This window comes from Polyodon spathula, chromosome 11 (assembly GCF_017654505.1).
Source record: "Polyodon spathula isolate WHYD16114869_AA chromosome 11, ASM1765450v1, whole genome shotgun sequence".
Lineage (NCBI taxonomy): Eukaryota > Metazoa > Chordata > Actinopteri > Acipenseriformes > Polyodontidae > Polyodon > Polyodon spathula.
In genome coordinates this window covers 37,659,525-37,683,157 of record NC_054544.1, presented here as the reverse complement: position 1 = coordinate 37,683,157, position 23,633 = coordinate 37,659,525, and the positions used below count along the sequence as shown (strand labels likewise).

The 23,633-nt window shown below is 35.1% G+C and overlaps 1 protein-coding gene across 1 annotated transcript in view; it reads right to left on the bottom strand.

The window, feature by feature from the left end:
- Window positions 1-250: 250 nt before the first annotated feature.
- The window catches only part of LOC121322539 (inactive N-acetylated-alpha-linked acidic dipeptidase-like protein 2), a 300,815-nt gene continuing 277,432 nt past the window's right edge, over window positions 251-23,633 (bottom strand). The window contains exons 12-14 of the mRNA XM_041262641.1: window positions 14,766-14,859; window positions 9,436-9,634; window positions 251-568 (exon numbers count right to left, since the gene is read on the bottom strand). Of these exons, the coding sequence (XP_041118575.1) occupies window positions 382-568; window positions 9,436-9,634; window positions 14,766-14,859 (480 nt within the window). The 3' untranslated portion in view covers window positions 251-381. The remainder of the gene's footprint in view (window positions 569-9,435; window positions 9,635-14,765; window positions 14,860-23,633) is intronic.

Below are 23,633 nucleotides of genomic sequence, written 5' to 3'. Positions count from 1 at the left end.
CAATTGTATAAACTTGGATCCATATCCACCCAATGACATAAAGAATGTGACTTCACAGCAATCCACAAACCTCATCGATTCTATGAAGTCACTTAAATTATTAACACCCTGTATATACACCAAATCTCCAGTTACCACCATTCAATCATACATATATATATATATATATATATATATATATATATATATATATATAGTATATATATATATATATAATATATATATACCCCATGTGTGGTAAAGGTGGTCTTGTAAATGTATTAGCCCTGTTGACATTTGTATAGTTCATGCAGGGGTGATACAGCATCTTTAACTATCAAAGACACATGTTACCCAGTAGGCAGTATCTGCTTTCTTCCCGATCAGACACAGCCCAGGTTGTCAATTCTTCCTTTTGGGGACGTTTTCAAAGAGGTCCAGTCCTGTCTCTATGTGCTTTTGTGCTGAGTTCATGCAGTTTAGCACCATGTTTACTGTCTTGTTGAGATGGTTCGGCTTCCCTCGATCTTGAGCTTCTTTTAATATTGAAAACTGTGGTGTCCTCTCATCCAAAGCATACAAAATGTTTCTATTGAAAACAGAGAAAAGAGACTTTATGTTTAACAATCAGAGTGCACAGAGAAATACCTTAACGCTTTTGGAGGAACACGATTCACACTCTATTCTCTATTTCATTTCTACAAATAGAGATTCATACTTGGGTTGTAATATATATATATATATATATATATATATATATATATATATATATAATATATATATATACTATAGAATTTTCTGAAAGCTTAAAAACCTAAAACCATCTGTCACTTCCAAGAAGCTAATAACAAATCAATACACATGTTCAAATACTGCCTGCCGTTCACGTGAATGATCTTTACACTTTCATATGAGGACCATAGTAACTGGGCAGCTCAATTAATGCTTGTGTATCTCTGAAGAAATCACTTGCTGAAGTGAAACTTACAAGACTAAATCGTAGTCTTGGAATTTCAAGCTACAACCAAGCCCATTGTTATTAAAACATTTTGTCCTACGTTAACATTTTAGCTAGAATCTTCTGTAATGTTTTGCGTCACAAAACACCTTTCTTAGACGCTGACCACTAATGAGAATCAAATGAAAAAATGGTACATGCCGGTTATTAGCATCCGTGAAAAAGACAACTTTCGTTTATTAACAACATCTTCACTGTAACCAATCCCATTCCATAAACTTTAATGTTAATGGATTTCGGATATTAGCAATTGTCTGCCACTTAATGACATTTTTTTTTTACAATTTCTATGGCTACGGCACGCACACGAATACATCGCGCCCACACATCGCAGCGTCTATTTCTGTATCTGTTTTCATAACGCAGATGTACATTTATAGAGTATGATTGTCGTCTGTCATTATGGCTTCACAACATGCAGACCTTTCTATAGCCGATAGAGTTCAGAGTTTGGAGGCACTACGTGAACACGGTGCTAAACAAGTAAGGGTAGCAGAAAAGTTTGGCATCTCAAAATCTGTTGTATCCCTCATTTTGAAATTGGTTACGAAGCCGCACGCAAAATTGAGAATGAATTACAGCTGGAGGTGACGAATCGTAAAATAAACAAACATTGGACAACTGGGCGTACTTCTTTTAAAATGATGTTTCTGTTAAACGTAAGTACTGTATACAAATTGTTTACTGTTTTTAAGGATATTGATAGTACGTTGTTGTAGTACTGTGTGTACAATACTTTGTTCTGATATTTGGTGTTTTTCGTGTTCATTTTTTAACACTATCTGTAACGAACCAAGACAAGTATTTTCAGTGCGCTGTTTCTACAACTATAGTATTTATCGTTTTTCCATATACATAGACTTGAAAATATGGCTTTTCACATTATTATTATTATTATTATTATTATTATTATTATTATTATTATTATTATTATTATTATTAATGTTTATTTATTTATTTCTTAGCAGATGCCCTTACCTAGCATACAAAAAAAAAAAAAAAAAACATATCAAGAATTACAGTAAAATTAAGAGCAAGATACAAAATACAATGACTTCAGTCCTCATAAAAGCAAAATACAACAACGTTCGGTTAATAATCACTTTTTGCTGGGAACCGTGAGGTTGCTAATAAGCAGTATCTATTGTACTTTGTTTTCAATATTCAAAAGTGATTCAAAACTTTGGAATAAGAAGGGAAATTGCAATACAGTAGTTGCAGTGGATGACCAAAGAAGTTTCAAATGTCATAACTAGGTTGACTACTGACTGTTTTTTAAAAATGAAACATCTTTATATCTGGAGCTGTTTATATGCTCCATCTGTTCATTCAGATCCACACTTGTGATGCCTTAAGGGCAAAAGGACATTAAAGGCCTAATTATAAATTTATGATATGAGTTCTGGTGGTCACAGGGAAACATGCAACGTGAATGTAAATCAAGCCCAAACTGACCTTTCTGACATTGGAACTACTGTGTGAAGAGTTTTATGTGAAAATTATAGGCGGCTGTGATCCATCAGGTATGCATAATCAGAGTTGGCAAAACAATTTCACTGTATAAAGCAGGGTTTGTATACAGGCACTGAGATCTGTGAATGCCATAATCCCTCATTATTCTTTCAAATCTGGTGATTCCCCAATGATTGTCCCATTTGTTCTATTATGCTAGGAGGTTTCTTTGTCTATTAAAAAGTACCTGCCAAAGAAAAAAAAAAAAAAACCCTTCACTGTTTCTTCAAGCCTTCTATGTTTTCAAACAGTTTTATCTGACAGCAAGACTCAAAGGAATAAGTGTTGGTAAAACAAAAGCTTTCAGTTTGATGGGCAGATGAAGTTCCAGACAGCTTTATTGCTTTGTTTTATTCAACTCACTTCCTCTTCACAAAAAAAGATTGTGGAATAGCAAAAGTGCAGTTTTCAATCAGTTATATATATATAATATATATATATATCAGATTATATATATAATATATATATATATATATATATATATTATACAGTAAGAATCTATTGACAAATGGACTTTTGCTGTGAAACTGTTTGACCTGACTTTGTAAATTGCACGTTAATATAGATAGAGTGTATGTCAAATAAAAGCTAAAGAATTGTAAACTAAAATAATAATAGCAATATATACCACTGACTCTTGCTAATCCAAGCACTGACAGTCCAAATTGATCTAATGCTTAATCTGAACTGTGGTATCATAAAGATAAAGAAATGCATAATTCTATTAATCATTTTTGATTAAATATAAGTATCAAAAACATAAAACAAAGACTAGACCAGGCCTACTGTATTATAACAATTCTACGAATGTATAATTTGTTATAGATCTAGGATAAGAGTACAGGATAATGGAATGCAATGTATAGATAAATGTAACTAGTGGTATCATTTGCCACTTCTACTGTAGAGCCTATATAAAATGAAACTAAGAAAAAATAAACACTATACATTTGCTGTGGTGTTATTTTTCAGCTTTTCAAATGTTATTAGCTAGGGATGGGCATCCAGTAATAGAGTAACAGATACAGGAAGACAATCTTCAACTGTCAAAATAAACCGATTTCTGTATACAACACCAATATACTGTTTTTTCAATTACCATATTATATCCTGGCTTCTATCCAAATGATACATCTCTTTTTTTTTTCATTAGAGACAGTGGTTACATGCAACACAATGCTGGTTTCGATATAATTAGGTAGCTGTGAACAGTACCTCACCCTCATAGCTTGATGTATGTTGTTGAAAAATGTCCGGAATATTAAACCAGAATAGCAAATAAAAATAAATAAATGGTATTACCGTAATTACTAAGTAACATCAGTGTATTGGGGTAGATTCAATCAAAAAATGCATCACCACTTTATGACCTGTGTTATTTCCATGTTTTATGGTGCCATTTATTCAATATAAAGGCCAAACCTTTGCCATTGGGAATCCTTTAGTAGTATGTATAAATGTGAAATGAAAAAGATGGGCTAGGGACACCACAAAATGCAAGAATCAAGTACAGAATAATGCAGCCGTTTAATTTTTACAGCATTCTGAAATGAAAGATTCTTGTTATGTATAAGTTCTTAGACAATTTCTTAACACTATAACCATTCTGTATGTTGTTTGTTTTATTTTATGCAAACTGATCTAATTTATAAAAGCTACTGTATATAGTTTTGCAGTTTCTATCCTATTAAGAATAACCACTTAGATGATTCTAAAAGGAAGGCAAGGACCTTAAAACTCAATCCATCACCAAACAGGGAAGAAAAGTAGATTCAAAACCATGCCATTCCTACACAGAAGGTCAACCCGGTATGTAGTAAAGTCTACAGCCAGGACTGGGGATACATTTTCAAAGTTTTATTTAAATGGACATTCCTAAACATTTTTTGTGAAAACAGAATAAAAGCAGTATGGCTTGTGATGCATCCTTAATTGCATTTGAGCTCAGAATTGGTTTAATTGACTTCAATTTGTCCTTTAACACTTCAAAAGTCAGTCCAGAGAAGGACCTGAAAGTTAAAGAACACTTTTATCCCAATAAAACAGACAGGCTGTAAATTATAAATGGACCCTTAACGATCTAAACTGGGTTTGAAGTCTGAAGGTCATGGCTGCAAACTAAACCTAAGCCAACCTCTTTACAGATGAAGAATTACCTTATTTATTCCGCTTTGGCTTCTGCAACTGATTTAAAAAAAAAAAAAATCAATACTCAATGCTGAAGCGTGAAGAAAAATGTCCCAAAAGCATCTCATTTTTGCCCCACAAATGACTGCACTGTGGGTTCTGGCACTAAATACATCTGAAGGCTGTTTTGTTCTGAGGTCCTCCCAGAGACATAAAGATTGATTCCCCCAGCCCGTATTGGTGTGGCCTACAATCCATTCTTGTTTTTAAATATGTAATACATTTATAAAATACATGAAAAATCAATTTTTCAGAAAGTAGGGCCATTCATCAAAATGTTTCATTTTTAAAGTATAGTTAAAGGCTTGCTGAGTGGTACTATAATCAGCTATTTATAACCCATTCAACATTCCACAGTAGATTACATCAAGGGCTATTGACCTGCTAAATTTAATTTTTGTTATCATCTTAACGCCTAATAATAGCACAGATTCTACAGATTACTACACCCTTTTAAAGACAAAATAAATTATTAAACAGTTTTCTTATTTTATGTTTTGCTTACAATAAATATGTCCTTATAAATGCTGCTGGGCCTACAGGATTTCACTTACAACAACAAAAACAAAACAACAACCTATAGACAGGGGCATTCCTTACATTTTGTTATTATTTGTTTATGTTTAATTTGCATGCCATACAGTATGTTCCTTAAAACAAAAACCATTCTCTTAATATACTGCTCAGGTATGTATCTTTTGCTTGCACTACCACATTCATTTTAATGAAAAAATATACACTTTAATTCAAAAAAGAAAGAAAGAAGGGACCAGCAATACAAATGCAGCTTGCTCTTCCTTCTAGATGGTCATTTGACATTGTAGTCCAGACAGAAACCCCTAAACCAAACTCAAACTGAATTCTGAATACTGAACACTTACATTATGTAATTGTTTTCTAGAAATAAAAATTGCAAATTGCAAAAGCTAACATGTCCTTTTGTCTAAAAATCCTAAGGTCCATATTCATAAAAGGTACCATCTCCTTTATCGTGCCAGTAATAGTGTTTAACATGACAGTATTTCATCGGGTGATGCATAAATGCTATTTACCGTCAGAAAACTCATCGTGATGTTAGAATAACATGCCCTTAGAGACAAATTTTCACATTAACATCTGTACTGTGTTGTTCTGACGTTCATTTTGCCACCGCTTCTGGTAGTATATGAACTCCCTTTTTACAGTAGCACCACATTAACCCGATCAGCTATCTCCTGCCATATTTTTTCAGCCAAAGACACATGTATTTCCGAATAGCTGATCTGCTTTGACTAAGTCTTATTTTAATACTGCAAGTTACTGGGGAGTGAACGTAGGTTTTCTTAACCTCACTTGCGTCTAGCAGCTTTTTAGTACAGGCAGGTATCCCTTGTTCTACAGACACCGTAATGTCCTACATTCAGATATGTCCCAGATCATAATTCATTTAGTGTGATGCTAAGAATTGCATTATCCAAAGAGAGCCATTGGAAAAAAAAAAAAAAAAAACGACTACTATACTGTCTGGATGAAAATAAACCCAATAACAGATACAAGTAGCTACTAAATCACTACAATGAAGACCATGATTAAAAGAAGGCATATAAACACACTCTACAGAGTTTAAACAAACTGAAATCGATCGGCTGGAAAAGGGCAAGAAGCTCTCAGAAATACTGCTGAACTCCCCTGGTAAGAAATGCAAGACGTGGACTACAATATTCTGAATTTGAAGTCTTGAATTGCTTTTTGCAAAGAAAAGAAAGTTTGACTCATTCCAAAAGAAAACAAAAGTAGTAGGTAGGCTATGTGTTACTTGTAGCCATCCGTACATTTCTGTAATTATCTACTTCTGTAAAGTGTGTGCAGTATATGTGAGGTACTGTATAGTATCATAGCATGTTAATGCGTCACCATGATCTGTTTTATGTACTAAGTAGGCTAAGGTAAAAGAAAATGCGCTAAAAATGTTTAGTTTCAATTTAACATCATGTTTTTTTTTTTTTTTTTTTGTTTGTTTTTTTTCTTTACAGCATTATATAGTATTTGTAATGCAGCATGATTTGTTACCGGTAGCCTACAGGCCAATGAAAAATGAAATTGCACTAGGTTAATCACTTAATTTACTACAGTGCTGTACAGCTACTGCCCAATGTTTTGCATCGCCTACAATTTTAGGATTGAGACATAATTGAAATAAAATAACCGACTTGAACATAATTGTGACAATTTTATCATGTAACCCAAGAAATTACAAAATTATGTTGCAAAAGTCTACCGGATGCCATAATAGTAGTATAGAATTTCATGTAAGATTTTGAAATGTCAATTTTTAAAATTTTTGTCAGGTTTTCGTTAAGTATATGGACAAAGCGGTATGTAATTCAATATATTAACATAACATTATTCAGCAGGTTTCATTCGACTTTGTGAAGCAAAATGTGCGCATTCTATAGGGTGGTGCAAAACTTTTGACCATAGCTGTATATGCCTAATGTGCAGATTTATATTTTTACATAGGCTAATGTAATGTGTATGGATAATACACTAATGTTATTTACATTTAAAATAAACCAAGCACTATAAGTGTGTGTGTGTGTGTGTTTAAGATTAAGATCATTCGTGAGCTTGTCCTGTAAATCTTAGTCATTGTAATGTGTGTAAATTATCCAGTGACACAATAAATATTTATACCTGTGAACTACCAATGCTGTTTTCCTGCATTCTAAAGACTTCAGTGTTGAGAGAATAATGTGATAGTGAATGGGGATAAACCCAGACCATCACCCCGATACACCCTAAATGTTTTATTTAATAGCAATCCTGGAAAGCTATCTAGGTCATGTGAAGAGTATGAGAGGGGGCAGGGTGTTCATTTTGATGAGTTATCTTTCATCAAGTGCTTTTAGCAGCAGCATGTTAAAATCAAGCTGTTTACCAAGGCAATTTGACAAGACCTGCGGCATTCACATACAGCTGATTACTTCATCAGATTTGTTAAAGCAATAATATTGCTAATCTCCGTTTTAAATGTAACCCCCCCCCCCCCCCAAAAACCCCAACAAAACAACATGTTTAAAAGCCATACCGATTTCTGCAGTTTGTCCCTTTTTGAATTCTGCACTTGTGTCATTGCTTTAGAAGGTACAGAGATGAGAATTATTAAGACCTTGTAATCAATACTCCAAGGGTTTGTGCGGTGTCTGAGTTTGAGTGAGAGCCTATTGCCCTTTCCCTTTTCAGTGAGTTTAAGATGTGATGATGCTAAATTCAGATTAATGGAGCTATGTGATAGAAATAGATGCATGTGGGCATGTATGTGTGGTGACAGGATATAAAGGCATAGTACTTTTAGCTGTAATTTCAGAAATTAGTCATGCCATATTTACATGTATACATGCACATGTATAAAAAAAGCTGCAATTTAAGGTATTGTTTTCCTAAATATACAAAAACAAGTGTCTTTGTTTCTAAATACTTGCAGATAATTAACATATACTGGATAATTTTCAATATTATACATCTCTGATATGAATTGTTTCAAGCTGTTTTTAATATTACTAAAACCCTGACAACTTACTCTGCGAAAACACAACAATGCTTTGGCATCTTTTAAGCAACAGTAAGAGGACCCCTCTGGGTTTGGATCACTTTTAATTAATCTTCTTGCATTCAAGTCAATTACATCTGATTAAAAGCTTGAATCTAAAGAAGAATAATGTGTTTCTGGTTGCATGTCTGCCTCCCTCTCTAGTGTGAATAGAGATTTGATAACAAATGCAAATTAGCATCTATTTACATCTAAATTTAGGACTTCACAATGGACCACGGGGATATAATGTCATCTTTGATTTAATTTACATTTCATTTACATGTCCCTGAACAATGTGTCATAATTAACACGCATATTGTCATTATAATACATTTTCATAACACACTTTGAAATGGTAATGGTTTTAATGTCATATTTAGACTTTTTTTTTTTCCAGTTGCTAATGTATCTCTGAAGTACTTGTACAAGAAACAATGAACTAAAAAATGAGCCCCGTTGATTTGTAAATTAGATGTTTAGCTCTGAGCATTTCTGCTTCTTAGCAGTAAAATTAAAATCCCAGGGACACAAAACACTTCAAGGGGACATTCAAAAAAGAATATCAGTGTGTTAACTTCATTAAAATGAAGTTCATTTTGCTTTTAAAGATGCCTTTCTCGTGTTTTATGCCTTAAAAGTATAATTACATATATACACTGTTGTAGTGGCCCATGTTTAAAACTTGCTTAATGTATTTGAGTACATTGTCACAGTATAATTTTCAAAAGTCTGCTTTGCTTTTGTATTAAATGCATATTATATCTTCCCTCTGTTTACAGTAATTATGTATAACATGTGATTCCCCCTTTTTTCCACCAGTATTGCAAATATTTATTTAAGGCAATGTACTGAGCTTTGAAAATAACATATATTGTGCTGTGTTACGTTAGACAAGGAGTCTTTGTCCCTATCTTTGCAAAAAGTGTGCTGAAAAAAAGTGAAACACTATTCTCAAACATCGAATTCCCAAAAGTGTATTCCATCAACTTGTGTATTAGTTATTTCATATCAAGAAAAAGCATTAGACACAGAATGTAAAGTTGAATTTCAGTGTATTTATGAGGAGTGAGTGCTCAGAATATGAAAAGTATAAATATTTCCAAAACTATACATACATACAGGTATTAATCATTACCTAGGCATTTCTGCCTGCATTCTCGACACTTACCTGTAAAATCCCAGAGGTGCTTGGGGAATGATAAAGTTTTTCTCAAGGTCCTGCAGAACATCATTTAACATTCGCACATGCATTGTGTCCCTTTCCTTTGGATCATTAGCTGGACGCATCTCATCTGACTGAAAGAGTTGTGCAGTTTCCCTCAGTGTACCAGCAAACGCCAGCAGCTGATCTGAAGTAAATTTGTCATCTACAAGATATAAAAAAAGTAGTTGACATGCAATACATAACCTTTACTGTTATGACATTGAAATAATGAGAGGATACCATGGAACAATTATTCTCAACCAAATATCTGCAGTAATACTTGCCTATGCCAAACGCATGTAGTTGCTTGACTGTAGTTAAGCTTAAAATGCTCTTTGTTCTAAGCGATGCAGGATAAATGGCATGAGCTATCGGTACGAGTTGACAAGCAACACCGGTAGATTTTAATCAAAGGTTCTATTAATAACCCAGCAAATAAGAGTAATAATGATATGTTAGAAAACAGTTGTTTTAAGTTACAGTTTGTTTAATAAAGTGTCAAAGAAGTTACAATTCAGAAACTAGCTGCTGTTTAAATGCGCGACACAAAAATTGAATATACAGAAACGATTGCATTAACGCATGGAACTATACAATTATGTGGAAATAAAGCACAGTGATGTCTATAGTTTAGTAGAGGTGTTTAATTCACTAATACAGTGGGCTGGAGTGTCATATCTAGTTATTTAACAAATAGCAAATTAGGCAAGGGGAACTGTCAAATGTATTAAGTCTCCACCTCCTTAGCTTTGTTCCCTGCACATTTCAATGTGTTGCCTTAAAGTAATAACAAGTAACAAAGCCGTGACTACAAGGTGCATCAAGTGTAGAAAAAGATAATCATAAAGTTTTTTTTAATTTTTTTTTTTTATTTTCTCGATTTTAATTACAAAGTCAATTAGTTTTTTTCTGTTGCCGCTATGAGTCTGACGTCAACGGGACCAGTCATTGAGGGTGACAGTCTGATATGATTGAGAATCACAATGAAAGTGGTAGAAAGACATTCAATGGAGTAGCCTGCAATCAGTGCACATCTACAGTCAAAAACACAATAAAAAAGGCAGTGCGTTCTGAAGATTTTCTTTCCTATGTGACAAAAAAAAATTGCACATTTAAAAACCAAAACACCAACCCAAGGCTCCCAGTTTATTGATGTGGGCACAACCTTAAACATACATGATCACAAAAGCTTTTCTTTGCTGGGAGCAGTCTTAAGCTGATGTTATATTTAGCTGCAATAAATAGTTTTAAGACTGGGTTACAGTAATGGATAGGACACATCACTTGCAAGAAGCAGGATCTGAAAAAGCATCAAGGGAAAGTAGTAAATACCTTTGTTTTACTAGTGAGCACTTCACTATATCTTTTAAATTGAAACTTGGCCATCTCTTGCCTTATTCAACGTAAATTCAAAATCAGAAGACAAGGCAGAATCAAATCAAACTCTCGTTATACTGCACTTCCACTCTCTGGAGCCACACTTCCTTCTTCTAAATACCCAGACACAAATCTTTTAGTGTAAATTAAGTTTAGGATAATGTGACAGCAATTGCACAATTTACCCTCAAACAACACACGACAACAGTACTAGCATGATAAACTATTAAAACACCCAACACAGATGCAGAACAGACCCACTCCCTTTAAGTTTGAATCATGACTACATGTTAAAAGTGCTGCAGAAAAAATGCTAAGGAGAACCTAAACTGGATGAACATGTGTGGGATCTTTCATTATATATTTGTCTGGTGTACTGTGTCTCCAGTAGTCATTTAAATATGATCCTCTCTGACTGGGTGAATACAGTATTTTTTAATAATCCACAAACAATCAAATGCGATTCTGATGTTACATTGGAGATCCCTGATTTTCATAATCTCGGTACACAAAGGACCATGTATTCATTATCTAAACAGTGGCAGTATTTACTTCACACTTGAATAGACCCAGTGCTGCAGTCTCTACCAGGGCATGCTTTAACTTGCTTGTTTGAGACAGCTCAGGTTTGAATCCACAGGGACAGATCCCTTCAAGTCAGGGTTTACATATATTATCATGAGGGCATGAATAAAAAAAAGCTCAGCCATACTCAAGCATGCTGTGACCATGGAATAGAGAGCGTGCTTTGATGTTCTGTGCACTTTATGAGACAAGATAATCCTGACATTTGTTTAAGACATTTAAAGGTTAATAAAAACAATACCTGCAACGGCACATTTGTTTTAATCATAATTTGTGTGCGTGTGATGTGCTTTGGTGATAATACAGCTAAAGCACTGAAAAAAGTATGACAAAGCCACCTGAATTTGCACAGTATATGCTGCAAAAAAAAAAGACAGGATACATTTAGCACCAGAAGCTATTCCCTTCAAAACATTTAAATGTCTTTATCTCTACATTAGGAATATGAGTAATGAAACTACAGTACACTACCCAGTGTGACACAGAGGGACAATAAGGGCAGAAGTCTTGGCATAGGCATGCGTCTCACCCCCCCCCCCCCCCCCCCCCCCCCAAAAAAAAAAAAAATGGGAAGAAACAAAAGCAAAAATAACCACTACCTTTTCAGGCCTTTAACAATTATAAAATAACCCTGGGATTACAGTATATTTTAACTATGGCACTGCAATCCTATAGAAGCTTTTAAAATGTACAATATTACAAAAAACTATAATAACTGTGAAATTAATTAATGGCAAAACTGCAACTGCCAGTTGTTTTTTGTTTGGTTATGTGGTACTTTTTAAAAGGTGTTATATAGTAAGGATAAGACCACCACAATTACATATTAAACCATGGCTAGGATGTATAAATATACAGCATAATAGCGTTAGAGAAAGTCAAACACATCCCATTAAATGGACACTGAGGTGACTGGATCCTATCTGTTAGATTACCTGGAGGAGTTAAACTGCCATCAAAATAAACTGTGCCCAATCCGAGAACGAATGGACTCGTTGTGGAGTCAGTTTCTCCTTTATCTCCTCTGTCATGTGTTCCAACATTTCTGGAACTAACATGGCGTCACTTTCCTAGCATATCAAAACAAGCTTTTAAAATATATTTTAATAAACAGAGAATAAAGGTTCTGAAGGTTTCAATTAGCTATGCCTGTTTGATGTCAGATGGTATGTAATAGCACTCACAAATGTTACAATTTGCTATGGTGTCCATGAAAATCCATTTATGATTCCTATCCAAAGACAGCCTGTGCCAATTTTAAAGCTGAGATCATCTTGACCAGCTCCAATTATACTTTTTTTGTATCCACTCTGTGGGATTTGTTCTTACTGATAAAAGCACTTCTTTCTTTAAAGAAGTTGTGTTCAGCCTCATGGCTCAGCTGTCTTTAATGCAGTGTAATGACCTTCTGCAGCACAAAGTGTCATAACCACCACAGCATGAGCGAGGAGTACAATATATTCATAATTCCCTTTGTTTAGACAACCAAACTGCATCAAGAAGAAAGGATCTTGTTTTAGTAAGTATGTGGAGTATTGGCAATTGTGCCACTTGTCCAAGTTTACCAGAGTACAATCTATGGGCAGCTAATGTATCATAGCAGTTGTTGTTTAAATACGGGTTGGATAAGGACCACCTTAAACACCTGTAATAAGAGTCAACAATGTGATGAACCTCCATGGGCAGTCTGGAAGACTTTCAATTGTTTTATAGGGTTTTCATGATTTGACAACGCATTTTAGGAAACCAGTAACCTGGATCCATGGCACAATCAAAAGCCTCCATGCACGGGACCTATGGTAGGTTCATCTTAATCACCATCAGGAAAGCAGACAGCCTCCTCATTAAAAAACAGATCATTTATAATTGACCTTCCCTTTTTTAAATGAAAAGAACAAATACGATATTTGGCCATCATGTGGTACAGAGGAGATCCAAGTACTGCTCCCTCTTTCCACTGTGTTATTATTGTGTTTTGTGATAATAAATATATATTTAAACAACACATATTACAATCCATCAGAAGCCTATACATGTATTGTTTGTTTGTTTTATTATTTTAAACACAAGCTCCCTTGAAAAAAGGTGAACGTTGGTAAGTTTGCTTTATATTGCTTACTTTCAATTAGCATCTAATTGTTGTTGCTGTAAATACTCTATCAATTATCCACAACAGAATGATAACCTGTGGCCGGTCAAACCACAGAAGTGGTCTAGGAAAAGAAAACTCTTCCTGTTTGAATTTCCAAATACGAACAGCAAGGTCACTTGTCTTAAAACTTAGAACCTTCAGAGCTTCTAAATAAATCCACCCAAACAAATGATCTTCTATTAAATCATCCACCAGCAGGTTAGCTGTGGGTGGTGAGAAGAGGTGGGAGTAAACCACTGCCATCCTGAACTAGGGCAATAAATTCAGTATCTAGATGGCCCCTGTCAAATTGTGCCAAATTACACCAAGCAATGAGGCATTTTTAAAGGGGCACTATAAAAAGTTATGCCCATTGAGGTAGATTGAAAGTCACAGCACCAGTCAATATAAGATAAGCCAAAAGCAAATTGGTATAAAAATCCATAGAAATACGTGGAGTCTGCTTTTGTAACAAAGTTTGGCACACTTTTGTGTCCTTGAATTAAAAAAGGGGTTCTGGATAACCTGAATTTCTCTTTCCCAACAAATGATTTACACCTTGGAGTAAAAGCCTTGACCCAAAGACAAAATGCCAGTGGAAATCTTGGGTCAGGAAAAGCCCCCATAGAATTAACATGGATACCTCTGGGAAATAGCACTCCCTGTATGCACCTGCTCCTCTGTACACATGCTCTGGTGCTGAATAAAAGAATTTGCTCTCGAGTGCTGCAAAATTCCCCACCTTTCACTGAATTCAACATTAATACAGTACATTTAGAGCAAATTGTCTCTTCTGATAGAACTTCAGAACCAGCCTAAAAAGATTTGCCCACCCTTAATTACTGGGGCATCAGTGAGCTCAGGCTTCTGGATAAATGGTGAAATACATTTGCTCATCAAACAAGGTAGATAGGAATATATTTTGTTTGATTCTCACTGTGCTTCCCTGGGAATCGACCTCTCAGAGGTGAAAAGTCTAGACATTAAGCTGTCCCCAGGTTCTACAATATGCAGGCTCACAAATAAATATTGCAAGACAGTTGATGTTCCTTTCACAGCATGTTGTAAAAAACTAAAATGGCATCAAATGCTTGCATGTTTGGGATCCATTATGTTCCATCTTGACTCTCATATACTCTAAATATGGGGAAAACAGTAAGAAACAAAACAAACAAACAAACAAAAAAAAACATTGAATTACCTCTGAGTTTGTTTTGAACATCCAGGACCACATCTAGGGCACTGAAGGGCAGAACTGGCTCATTGACCATCAGCAGAAGAGCTTCACCTGTTAGCTGAAATAAACAGACGAGAGAAAAATATACAGCTGTTTCTAAAGGTTTAGAAACGGTGAGATTACCTCATTGGGGGATAAATAGGGTTATATTTTTGACACTTTCACAAATGAAATACAAGCATTTTTGTCAAAGTATTTCTTCTTTATGTTACATTCAATTAGTTCCGATCTCTGCTAGAACCCTCAGGGTGTGAAGTGTAAACAAAGTGCATATAACATCCATCACCCATCAGTGGCATTTTTACATTACACAGCTATATTTTTTAACAGCACATTCCTAGTATTTATTAAATCATGTATAATGTAAGTTAAGGACCAGAAAAATCAATCGTGGAGGTAAAAGATTAGAGCATTGATCTGAGCGGAGTGACTAATAATCCTGCAGAAAAATACATCAAGCCTGTGTAATGCTGCAAGACAGAAAAGGCCACTGATTTCTTATTTATAGCTTATTTTTGGATAGTCTCTCCACTGGGAACAGCGCAAAATATACATGTGAAAGAAAAAAAAAAAGCTGGAATGACTTTTTCCTTTTCTAAAAACCCATTTCGGACTCCTGCTTTAATAGTTTACAAAACAAAATACTTCAGCAAAGTTAGATAAAAGGCGTTTTCCTTGGGAATACAAGATTAATGGTAAGAGTCTGGAAACTGGGCTGAATTTGCAATTTGTACCTTCTATTACTTTGTTTCAAACCAACAAGCTGACAAATGAAATGTTGCTCAGGGAGAATGGACTAAACAAATATGTATATTTATATTTTCTACATAAAAAACTGAAAGTACTGAACAAAAAGACTGAATTAAGCTACTGAGCTCAAGTAAACAATGTAAATAACAAGATTAAAGAGTAAGTAGTGGGGTTCCAAAAAATATAGTGTTACACGTCCAAACGTGCTGCTACAACTGTTTAAATAAAGAACTTGTCATTTTTCTTTTCATTGCTAACATCCTGACAACTTTGTACACTTATAACTTTAAAATGCTCTTTTCAAAACGGCTGCTCTAGTGCACTGATAGTGTAAGGATTATTGCTCACGTTGTCAAACAGGTAACACAGCAATAAAGATCCATGATGTGGTATGGAGCAGAAAAGCCAGAGCATCTGCTGTCATTTATTTATTTGAATTGCTCTTCCTGCAGTGATTTAGAGGACAAATCTCAAACCCAGCACTAGAGTGACCATTTTGAAAAGCGCTTTAAGTTATAAGTGTAAAAAGTCGTCAGGATGTTAATAACGAAAAGAGAAATTCCAGGTATGTTATTTAAACAGTTGTAGCAACACATGGGGACGTGTAACACTATTTTTCAGAACCCCTCTTTAAGGAATGCAAATGTGTTATAAACACCTTTGTGTTTTCTTATCACTGTCTCTTAATGACTTAGAAAACACATAAGTGCACAATTGTATAATGATAACACATACATGCACAATTCTTTAATGATAACATCAGTTCATCAGTCCCTGAAAGCCTATGTGTGTCAATGAATGCATGGGCCTTCAGGATGCAGTGATAATATTGCTAGTGCTAATAAGAGGAATGGAAATTGATTAATTTTAAAACCTTGGTCAGCACTCTAATTCAGTTATAGCTAGGATGACATTTTTCTTTCTAAACCAGTGCTTTATGTGCAAGCCAAAAATTATAATCCCATAAAGATCTACACAAATACACAATTTGCTATTACAATGAATGTCCCTTCAAAAAAAAAATAACATGTTATGAACAGCTTCATTAAACCCTAACATTTCAGGTCAGTGTTAATTTTAGAAGGTTTGTAAACTGGTAGCTAACGCAAACTAAACTGTGATCAGAGCAAAAGGTATTGCACAACAGGATATGACATCTGCCATGCTTACAGATGGTAAGCATCAGAGCTGCACATTTTTCTGGGCAATAATGCAACCATAGCTTCAGACGTGTTTAAATCTCCATGTGTTTATTGAGAGGATTATTTTTTTTTTTTAGTACATGACACTGGGAAGCAGGAACCTAGCATTTACAGCAGCTGCTCTTACTGTATGACAAATGTATCATTTTAACATCAGGACTCCTTAGCTCTATAAAGTTTAGGGTACCATATGGTTTTCAAACTTTTTCTGTCATATTTAATAAGGTTGCTATTGTACCTTGAGGTATTTCCTGCTCCCTGAGCTACTATAGTGCTTGAAACAAAAATAACATCCTTCAGCTGCAGGTAAAGCCAATTTGAAGTAAAGTGCAGCTAAGGATTCTTTTGGGGGTGATGGTAAATAAGCAATGACTATGCAGAAGGTAAATCTAATCAAGTATAAACAGACACCAAATAATTATATTTTAATGTACCAGTGCAGCTTTGAGTTTCCTCTGATCTAAACCTAAAACTGCTTGTTAATAATATCCCTTCAGTGCCTGCCCCACCACCTGTCATTGCGTTCTAGGTTTTAGATCTTCGGTGCCTTCTTTCTGGGACGTGGGGTTGCAGTGAATATATTTGTGTATATTAAGGCTCTGAAGGAGCACCAGTGCGAAAGCATCTTGTATTTATTGACAGCAGAGGGCTCTCTAGGAGAGGCTTAACTTTGTGATGAAGCAGTGCATACTAATTCATGATAGACAGCTCCTTCTCAACAAAGAAATCATCCAGTCATTAATGCCACATCGTGTTTAACTGATTATTTTCTTTTCTGTATGCTTGCGACTTTTTTTCTTTTAACATGTGCCGCACGTGCTTGTACATGCATCCGGGAATCCGTCCTTATTTGCATAAGCATTTAATCTAGGTTTTTTTTGTGGTGAAGTAATTTCTGATCTTCTCGATTAGCAATTCTATTTAAAGCGTGAAGCTGGACCTCCAGACGGAAACTGACAGATTGCTGCTGATGTTGCTGATGTTCATGATAGGAATAAATATGTTGTTGACTGTTGCCATCTCTGCTTTCAGATACAGCCTGCATGTTTGCACTTAATATTCTATGAGAGTCGATGCATGCACCTTTGTGGCAGGATGGCTGTAGGGTGAAGCTGTATTAATTCATGCTGCAAATGATATACATTTTATTATTTAATGTATAATTCAGTTGCGCCTGCTCTTGCGCAGGAGTGGTTTATCAGCAACACAATGCACAGGCTTGGCACAGACTGGCTAATTTGCTGTTAGCAACACAAAAACTTAAAGTACATAGTGCTAATAAGATAATTCCAATAAATCTTATTCTTAATGGTATTTTTGCATAGGTTTTTGTGATGCAAAATATTGGAGAATGCCTTTAGCATGCTGCGCAAAGGAAGTTAGTCGACATGATTTCTTTCTGTAAGTTTCTGTAAGTTTAAGTTTATGTAGCGAAAACAATTCAAAATGTTTTTTTTATCTTATTGAGCTTTTATTTATATATATGTGTGTGTGTGTGTGTGTGTGTGTGTGTGTATATATATATATATATATATATATATATATATATATATATATATATATATATATATATATATATATATATATATAACAAAAAGAAACCTTCCAAATATTTGCCATTTAATTGTTGACTGGAAGTACAGCATCTGCAAGGAATTTTCTTTTACTAATAACAAATTACCATCAAAAAATCAAATGCACCTTTACCATGATGTGCATGTTTCACATAGGAATACATGAGTCCTAGGGACAGAAGGCAACAGCGTCATAACCAGAGCTGAAACTCTACCAAGGTTTCAGGCTATAGCTGCAGTATTTATATGACTGCTTGGTATTTACTATTCAACCTGCAAATGTATCTTACACGACCGATCAACATAGAAAATGAAGGCGTCATCTGTACTTTACCAGAATTTTTACATGAGCATCAGCATTGGTGATGCATAAAAACAACTGAGCTAGTTACGGGCCATGGGTGGCAATACATTTTTACCAAATTATTTGTAAGCTTTATGTTTAACCACTGTACAAAAAGGAACAGGCTCTTGTGTGAGAGCTGTTACAGGATTAGCAAATCTCTATTCGCATGTATTACCTTATTTACACCACAGGGGTCAGTCTTGTAATACCTTTTACCCTCTTCCATAGCCATGACTCTTTGTTGCACATATGCGACCATACATTGAGGAGTAGTCACATATCCTAATCCTTTAATACCTTGCAGACTGGTCATAATGAATCAATGCCGTCCTGGCTGCCCATTGTGACAGCTGTTTGCCATTTACACCTGTAAATATGACTTCCTGGGAGTTTCAACCAGGAGTGAAATGAAATGAAGAAAATGCTATATTCTTTTTAATAGCAGATTTACGCTTCATCACTCCCTAAACAGAAGCATTGGAAATAGCTTTGTTTACTTACTAAAACACATTCCCTAATTATAGCTGTGGTTAGATTTATTGCTATCCTGCTGTGATTCACAGCTTCTCCTCTTCCTCTGTTAGCAACTGAAGCTCTGTGCATCTGTTCCCCTGGTTCAAAATCACCTGGCCAGCTGCAATTATAATACGCAAACAGTGGGGAAACTGTATATATATATATATATATATATATATATATATATATATATATTTATATATATATATATATATACACACACACACCAGGTTGTATTGAAACCGAGTTATTGGTCTCAAAAGAAATATGTATATATTTTAATGTACATGTTACCTGTGTATATTATCAAGGTGTTTATTGAATACATATACATACACATATAAAACCATATCAGCCACCTAATTTCACACATAAAAACAAAGGGTGCTCTTACTCATGGGGTTCCCAAACATTCTTGGCAGTCACACGATTAGCAATGCACGATAAAGCTGACGTCAAGGCAGGGGTCCCATGCCCCCAGTTTGGGAACTACTGGTAGATAGCTACTGATGAACGAAGATGATTCCTACATTGATGCATTTTTGTGATACCAGATATTGTTGTAAAACTACTACAGCCAGATGGTCAAATATACCAAGGGAAGGCTTTTTTTCCCCCCGTGAATAAAAATAATATTTTCTCATGAGCATTGGGTTGTGATGTTTGGGCAATGTAAGGAGCCTACATCTATCATTTTACACACACAATTGAAACAGCACTACTCATTTATAAGTCCACAGAGAGCGAGAGAGAACAAAATACATTCTCAGATGCCTGACACTTGCATCCGATAATTAATTTAGCAATGATAGATAGCATTTATAGTCTCCACTGATTGTGAGGGAATTGAAGTATCTTCTAAAAATCTGAGCATTTCTATATTGTTGGGAGAGTTATTCTATTCTATCATTTATCAACGTTTAGTGTTCAGAAAAAAAAAAAAAAAGTTTTGTACAAAAGTATTCCACATAAACTAAAGCTAAATAATCTACTGTTATGTACTGTAAAACAAACAAACAAACTAAAGAATATGCCTTCTTAGCAGTGCTGTAATAGAAGAGTTATTTTTCTACATTTTATATTGTGGTGAAGACACCCATCTTCTTCAATTCACATTGTCTAGCAGTTTCTTGATTGATTCTCAGTTAGAAAGGAGCAAACAAACTACAGTGGCTCTCAAAAGTATTCAACCCCCTTGGACTTTTCCACGTTTTATTGTGACTTTGAGACCGACCGTGGAAAAAGATTCTATGGCCTCAACGGTAAGCGCTATGTTTGGCGCAAGCCTAACACCGCACATCATCCTGAGAACACCATCCCTACCGTGAAGCATAGTGGCAGCAGCATCATGCTATGGGATTGCTTTTCTGCATCCTGGAAAGCTCGTGAAGATAGAGGGCAAAATGGATGCAGCAAAGTACAAAGAAATCCTGGAGGAAAACCTGCTGAAGTCTGCAAGAGACCTGGGACTTGGGAGAAGATTCATCTTCCAGCAGGACAATGACCCCAAACATACAGCCAAAGCCACATTGGAGTGGCTTAAAAACCAAAAGATCAATGTCCTGGAGTGGCCCAGTCAAAGCCTGGACCTCAATCCAATTGAGAATATGTGGAAAGAGTTGAAAATTGCTGTTCACCAAAGATCCCCATCCAACTTGACGGAGCTTGAGCAATTTTGCAAAGAAGAATGTACAAAAATTGCAGTGTCCAGATGTGCAAAGCTGGTAGAGACTTATCCAAATAGACTCATGGCTGTAATTGCTGCCAAAGGTGCCTCTATCAAATATTGTCTCAAGGGGCTGAATACTTATGCAATCAATTGTATTCTGTTTTGTATCTGTAATTAATTTAGAACAATTTGTAGATTTTATTTTTCACTTTGAAATTATGGACTTTTTTGTGTTGATCAGTGACAAAAGCTCCTAATTAAATCCATTATGATTCCATGTTGTAACACAATAAAATGTGGAAAGGTCCAAGGTGGGGGGGGGGGGGGGGTGAATACTTTTGAGAGCCACTGTATATTCACATATACAAACATGTACTGACTACTAGACAGAGAAGCATGTTATATAAGTCATCTGGTGTTAAACATGTTGTACATGTTATTGTAACTGACAGTATTTCTATTTATCTAAGACAGAATTTAGCTGCAAAATGTAATATAAAAAGTAATAAAAAAAAACAAATAAATGAATGAAAAGAGTATTTTAAAATATTTGGATCAAATACCACAGCCTGAAGGTGGATACAGTTTATGTCCCTTTAATCCATACTAATTCATACTAGAAACTGCAATATAACACAAAACTTAGACCACACTACATAGTTAATAATGGCTGGCAGTAAACAGCACAAAGACATGTGTCATTTGTATCCTTCTGTGCCCCTTCCTGACAACTGTGACCTCCCCTGACTACCCCTGAGTTCAGTGGTAAATTCAGTACAGTTGTGGGATTTAATCTCAACTGACCTGTCACTGACGGAAAAGACATCAAGCAACAGGGCATCTAATATGCAGAGACAATAGAAATCTGTGCACACACACTGTAGATGTTCTTCTTTGTAGTACAACAGTGCAGCCATCTTCTACATAAATCCTCTCTCTCAGTTGTTTAATTTGTTTTGCACATGGTTTGATTGTCGTATTCTGCTAATGATGGAAATATGTGTATACATGTACATGATACCAGTATATATTATCAAGGCATTTATTGAATACCTATACATTATTGTAGGGGATTATTTTGACATACAGAATGCAATCCCTTTACAATCGTTTCAGTGTATTCCACATAGCACTGAGATCTGACTGTTTTTGTTTTTAAAACCTTACTAAATGTGAACATTAATATTACATAATATTATAACCACAATTAGAATAACTGTCTCTAAGCAGTCTATTCATAAATGGTTAACGGCTGTTGAAATGAGGAGACAGGAGCACATGATTGGATTTCGTCCATAGCTGCCTATTTAATGGCAGTTGCTATTCATAAGAGATAATTCAGATGCGTCGTTAAGCCCCAGTGATTTTCGTCTATGAAGGCATGTTTTTAACGAATTAAGAGAAAGGTTAACGATTACCTCATTAGCATAAAGTTTTCCTGAGTGTCAACCTGCTATTCATAAGAGTGAACGACAGCAAAATGCTGTCGATAATTAGTAGTTGAACGCTTTCGACAGTCAAGTCTAAACTAATGACAGCCTAGACAGACTATTTTCTTAAAGACACATTTATTAGTACACTTGCTCTGTTATACAGTTTGACATATCTGTGGTTAACACTGCTTAAAGAAATATATATATATATATATATATATATATATATATATATATATATATATATATATATATATATATGTGTGTGTGTGTGTGTGTGTGTGTGTGTGTGTGTGTGTGTGTGTGTGTGTAGCTTTATATGAAGCAAAATGTTTAATATAAATATATACTCGCACAAGTCCTTTTATTTTTATGTCTTTTACCTGTGCTCACAATTAACAGTTTAGACGAATACTGCCTGTGGGAACCTGTTTGTTTTCATGGAGTGCTACACTATTTAGTATAACAGTGCTGCTGATGCAGTCCGTGTGAAATTTGGGCTTGCTTGGTATTGCAAAAAATACTGATCGACCTTCCCTTCGTGCACCATAAAACGATCAATTTTGTGTACAGTGTTCAATACGGCATGAAACTTTCACTGATTAATAAACAAAAACTCACCTCTGATTGATTCCTTGCTTTAAACAGGGTTCAATATTAATAATAATTTATTTATTTATTCATTTTTTTGGTCCTGTAGTTAAGAATGGAAATCTTATGGGTGCGTATGGAAATTCGGTTACCAGTGCTGCCAAACAAAATGACAATACAAAGTATTTATTTAAAAAAAAAAAAAAAAAAAATTCTAATTTATGACATGTCCTGAATTTTTGGACAGACATGACAGGGGCATCGAAATCAAATTTTGCAAACAGCCTGTGACTGGCATCTGCATATTTGGTATTACTGTCGGTGGATTCCGTTTTTCTTTTTGCAAAAGCTATCGACTGCAACCAGGTAAGATTAATAATGCTGATGATGTCTTCAAAAATAGGAGTTCAATTGCTTTGCCTCATACATAAGTTCCTAAAAACACAATACATGACACTTCTCTGGTGGGTGCCTATCATCTCTGCTTGATTACCCCTTCTTTGATTTCAGAATTCAAGAAACGTCCCCTAACTGCAGAGGCTTCATCTTGAATTGTGATGGATGAGCCAATCAAGTCTTGCCAGGTTGCTTTTAACTAGCCATGCTGCCAGCCTACTGCAGCTGTGTCGTCTTTATTCACAAACAAGCATTCAGGACACCTGCTGGAACCTAGGAACAGTAATAGGCAGCAATCATACATGCACTTCTTTCTGAGCGTGACTGTCACCCTGCACTGTGATTAAACAAGACA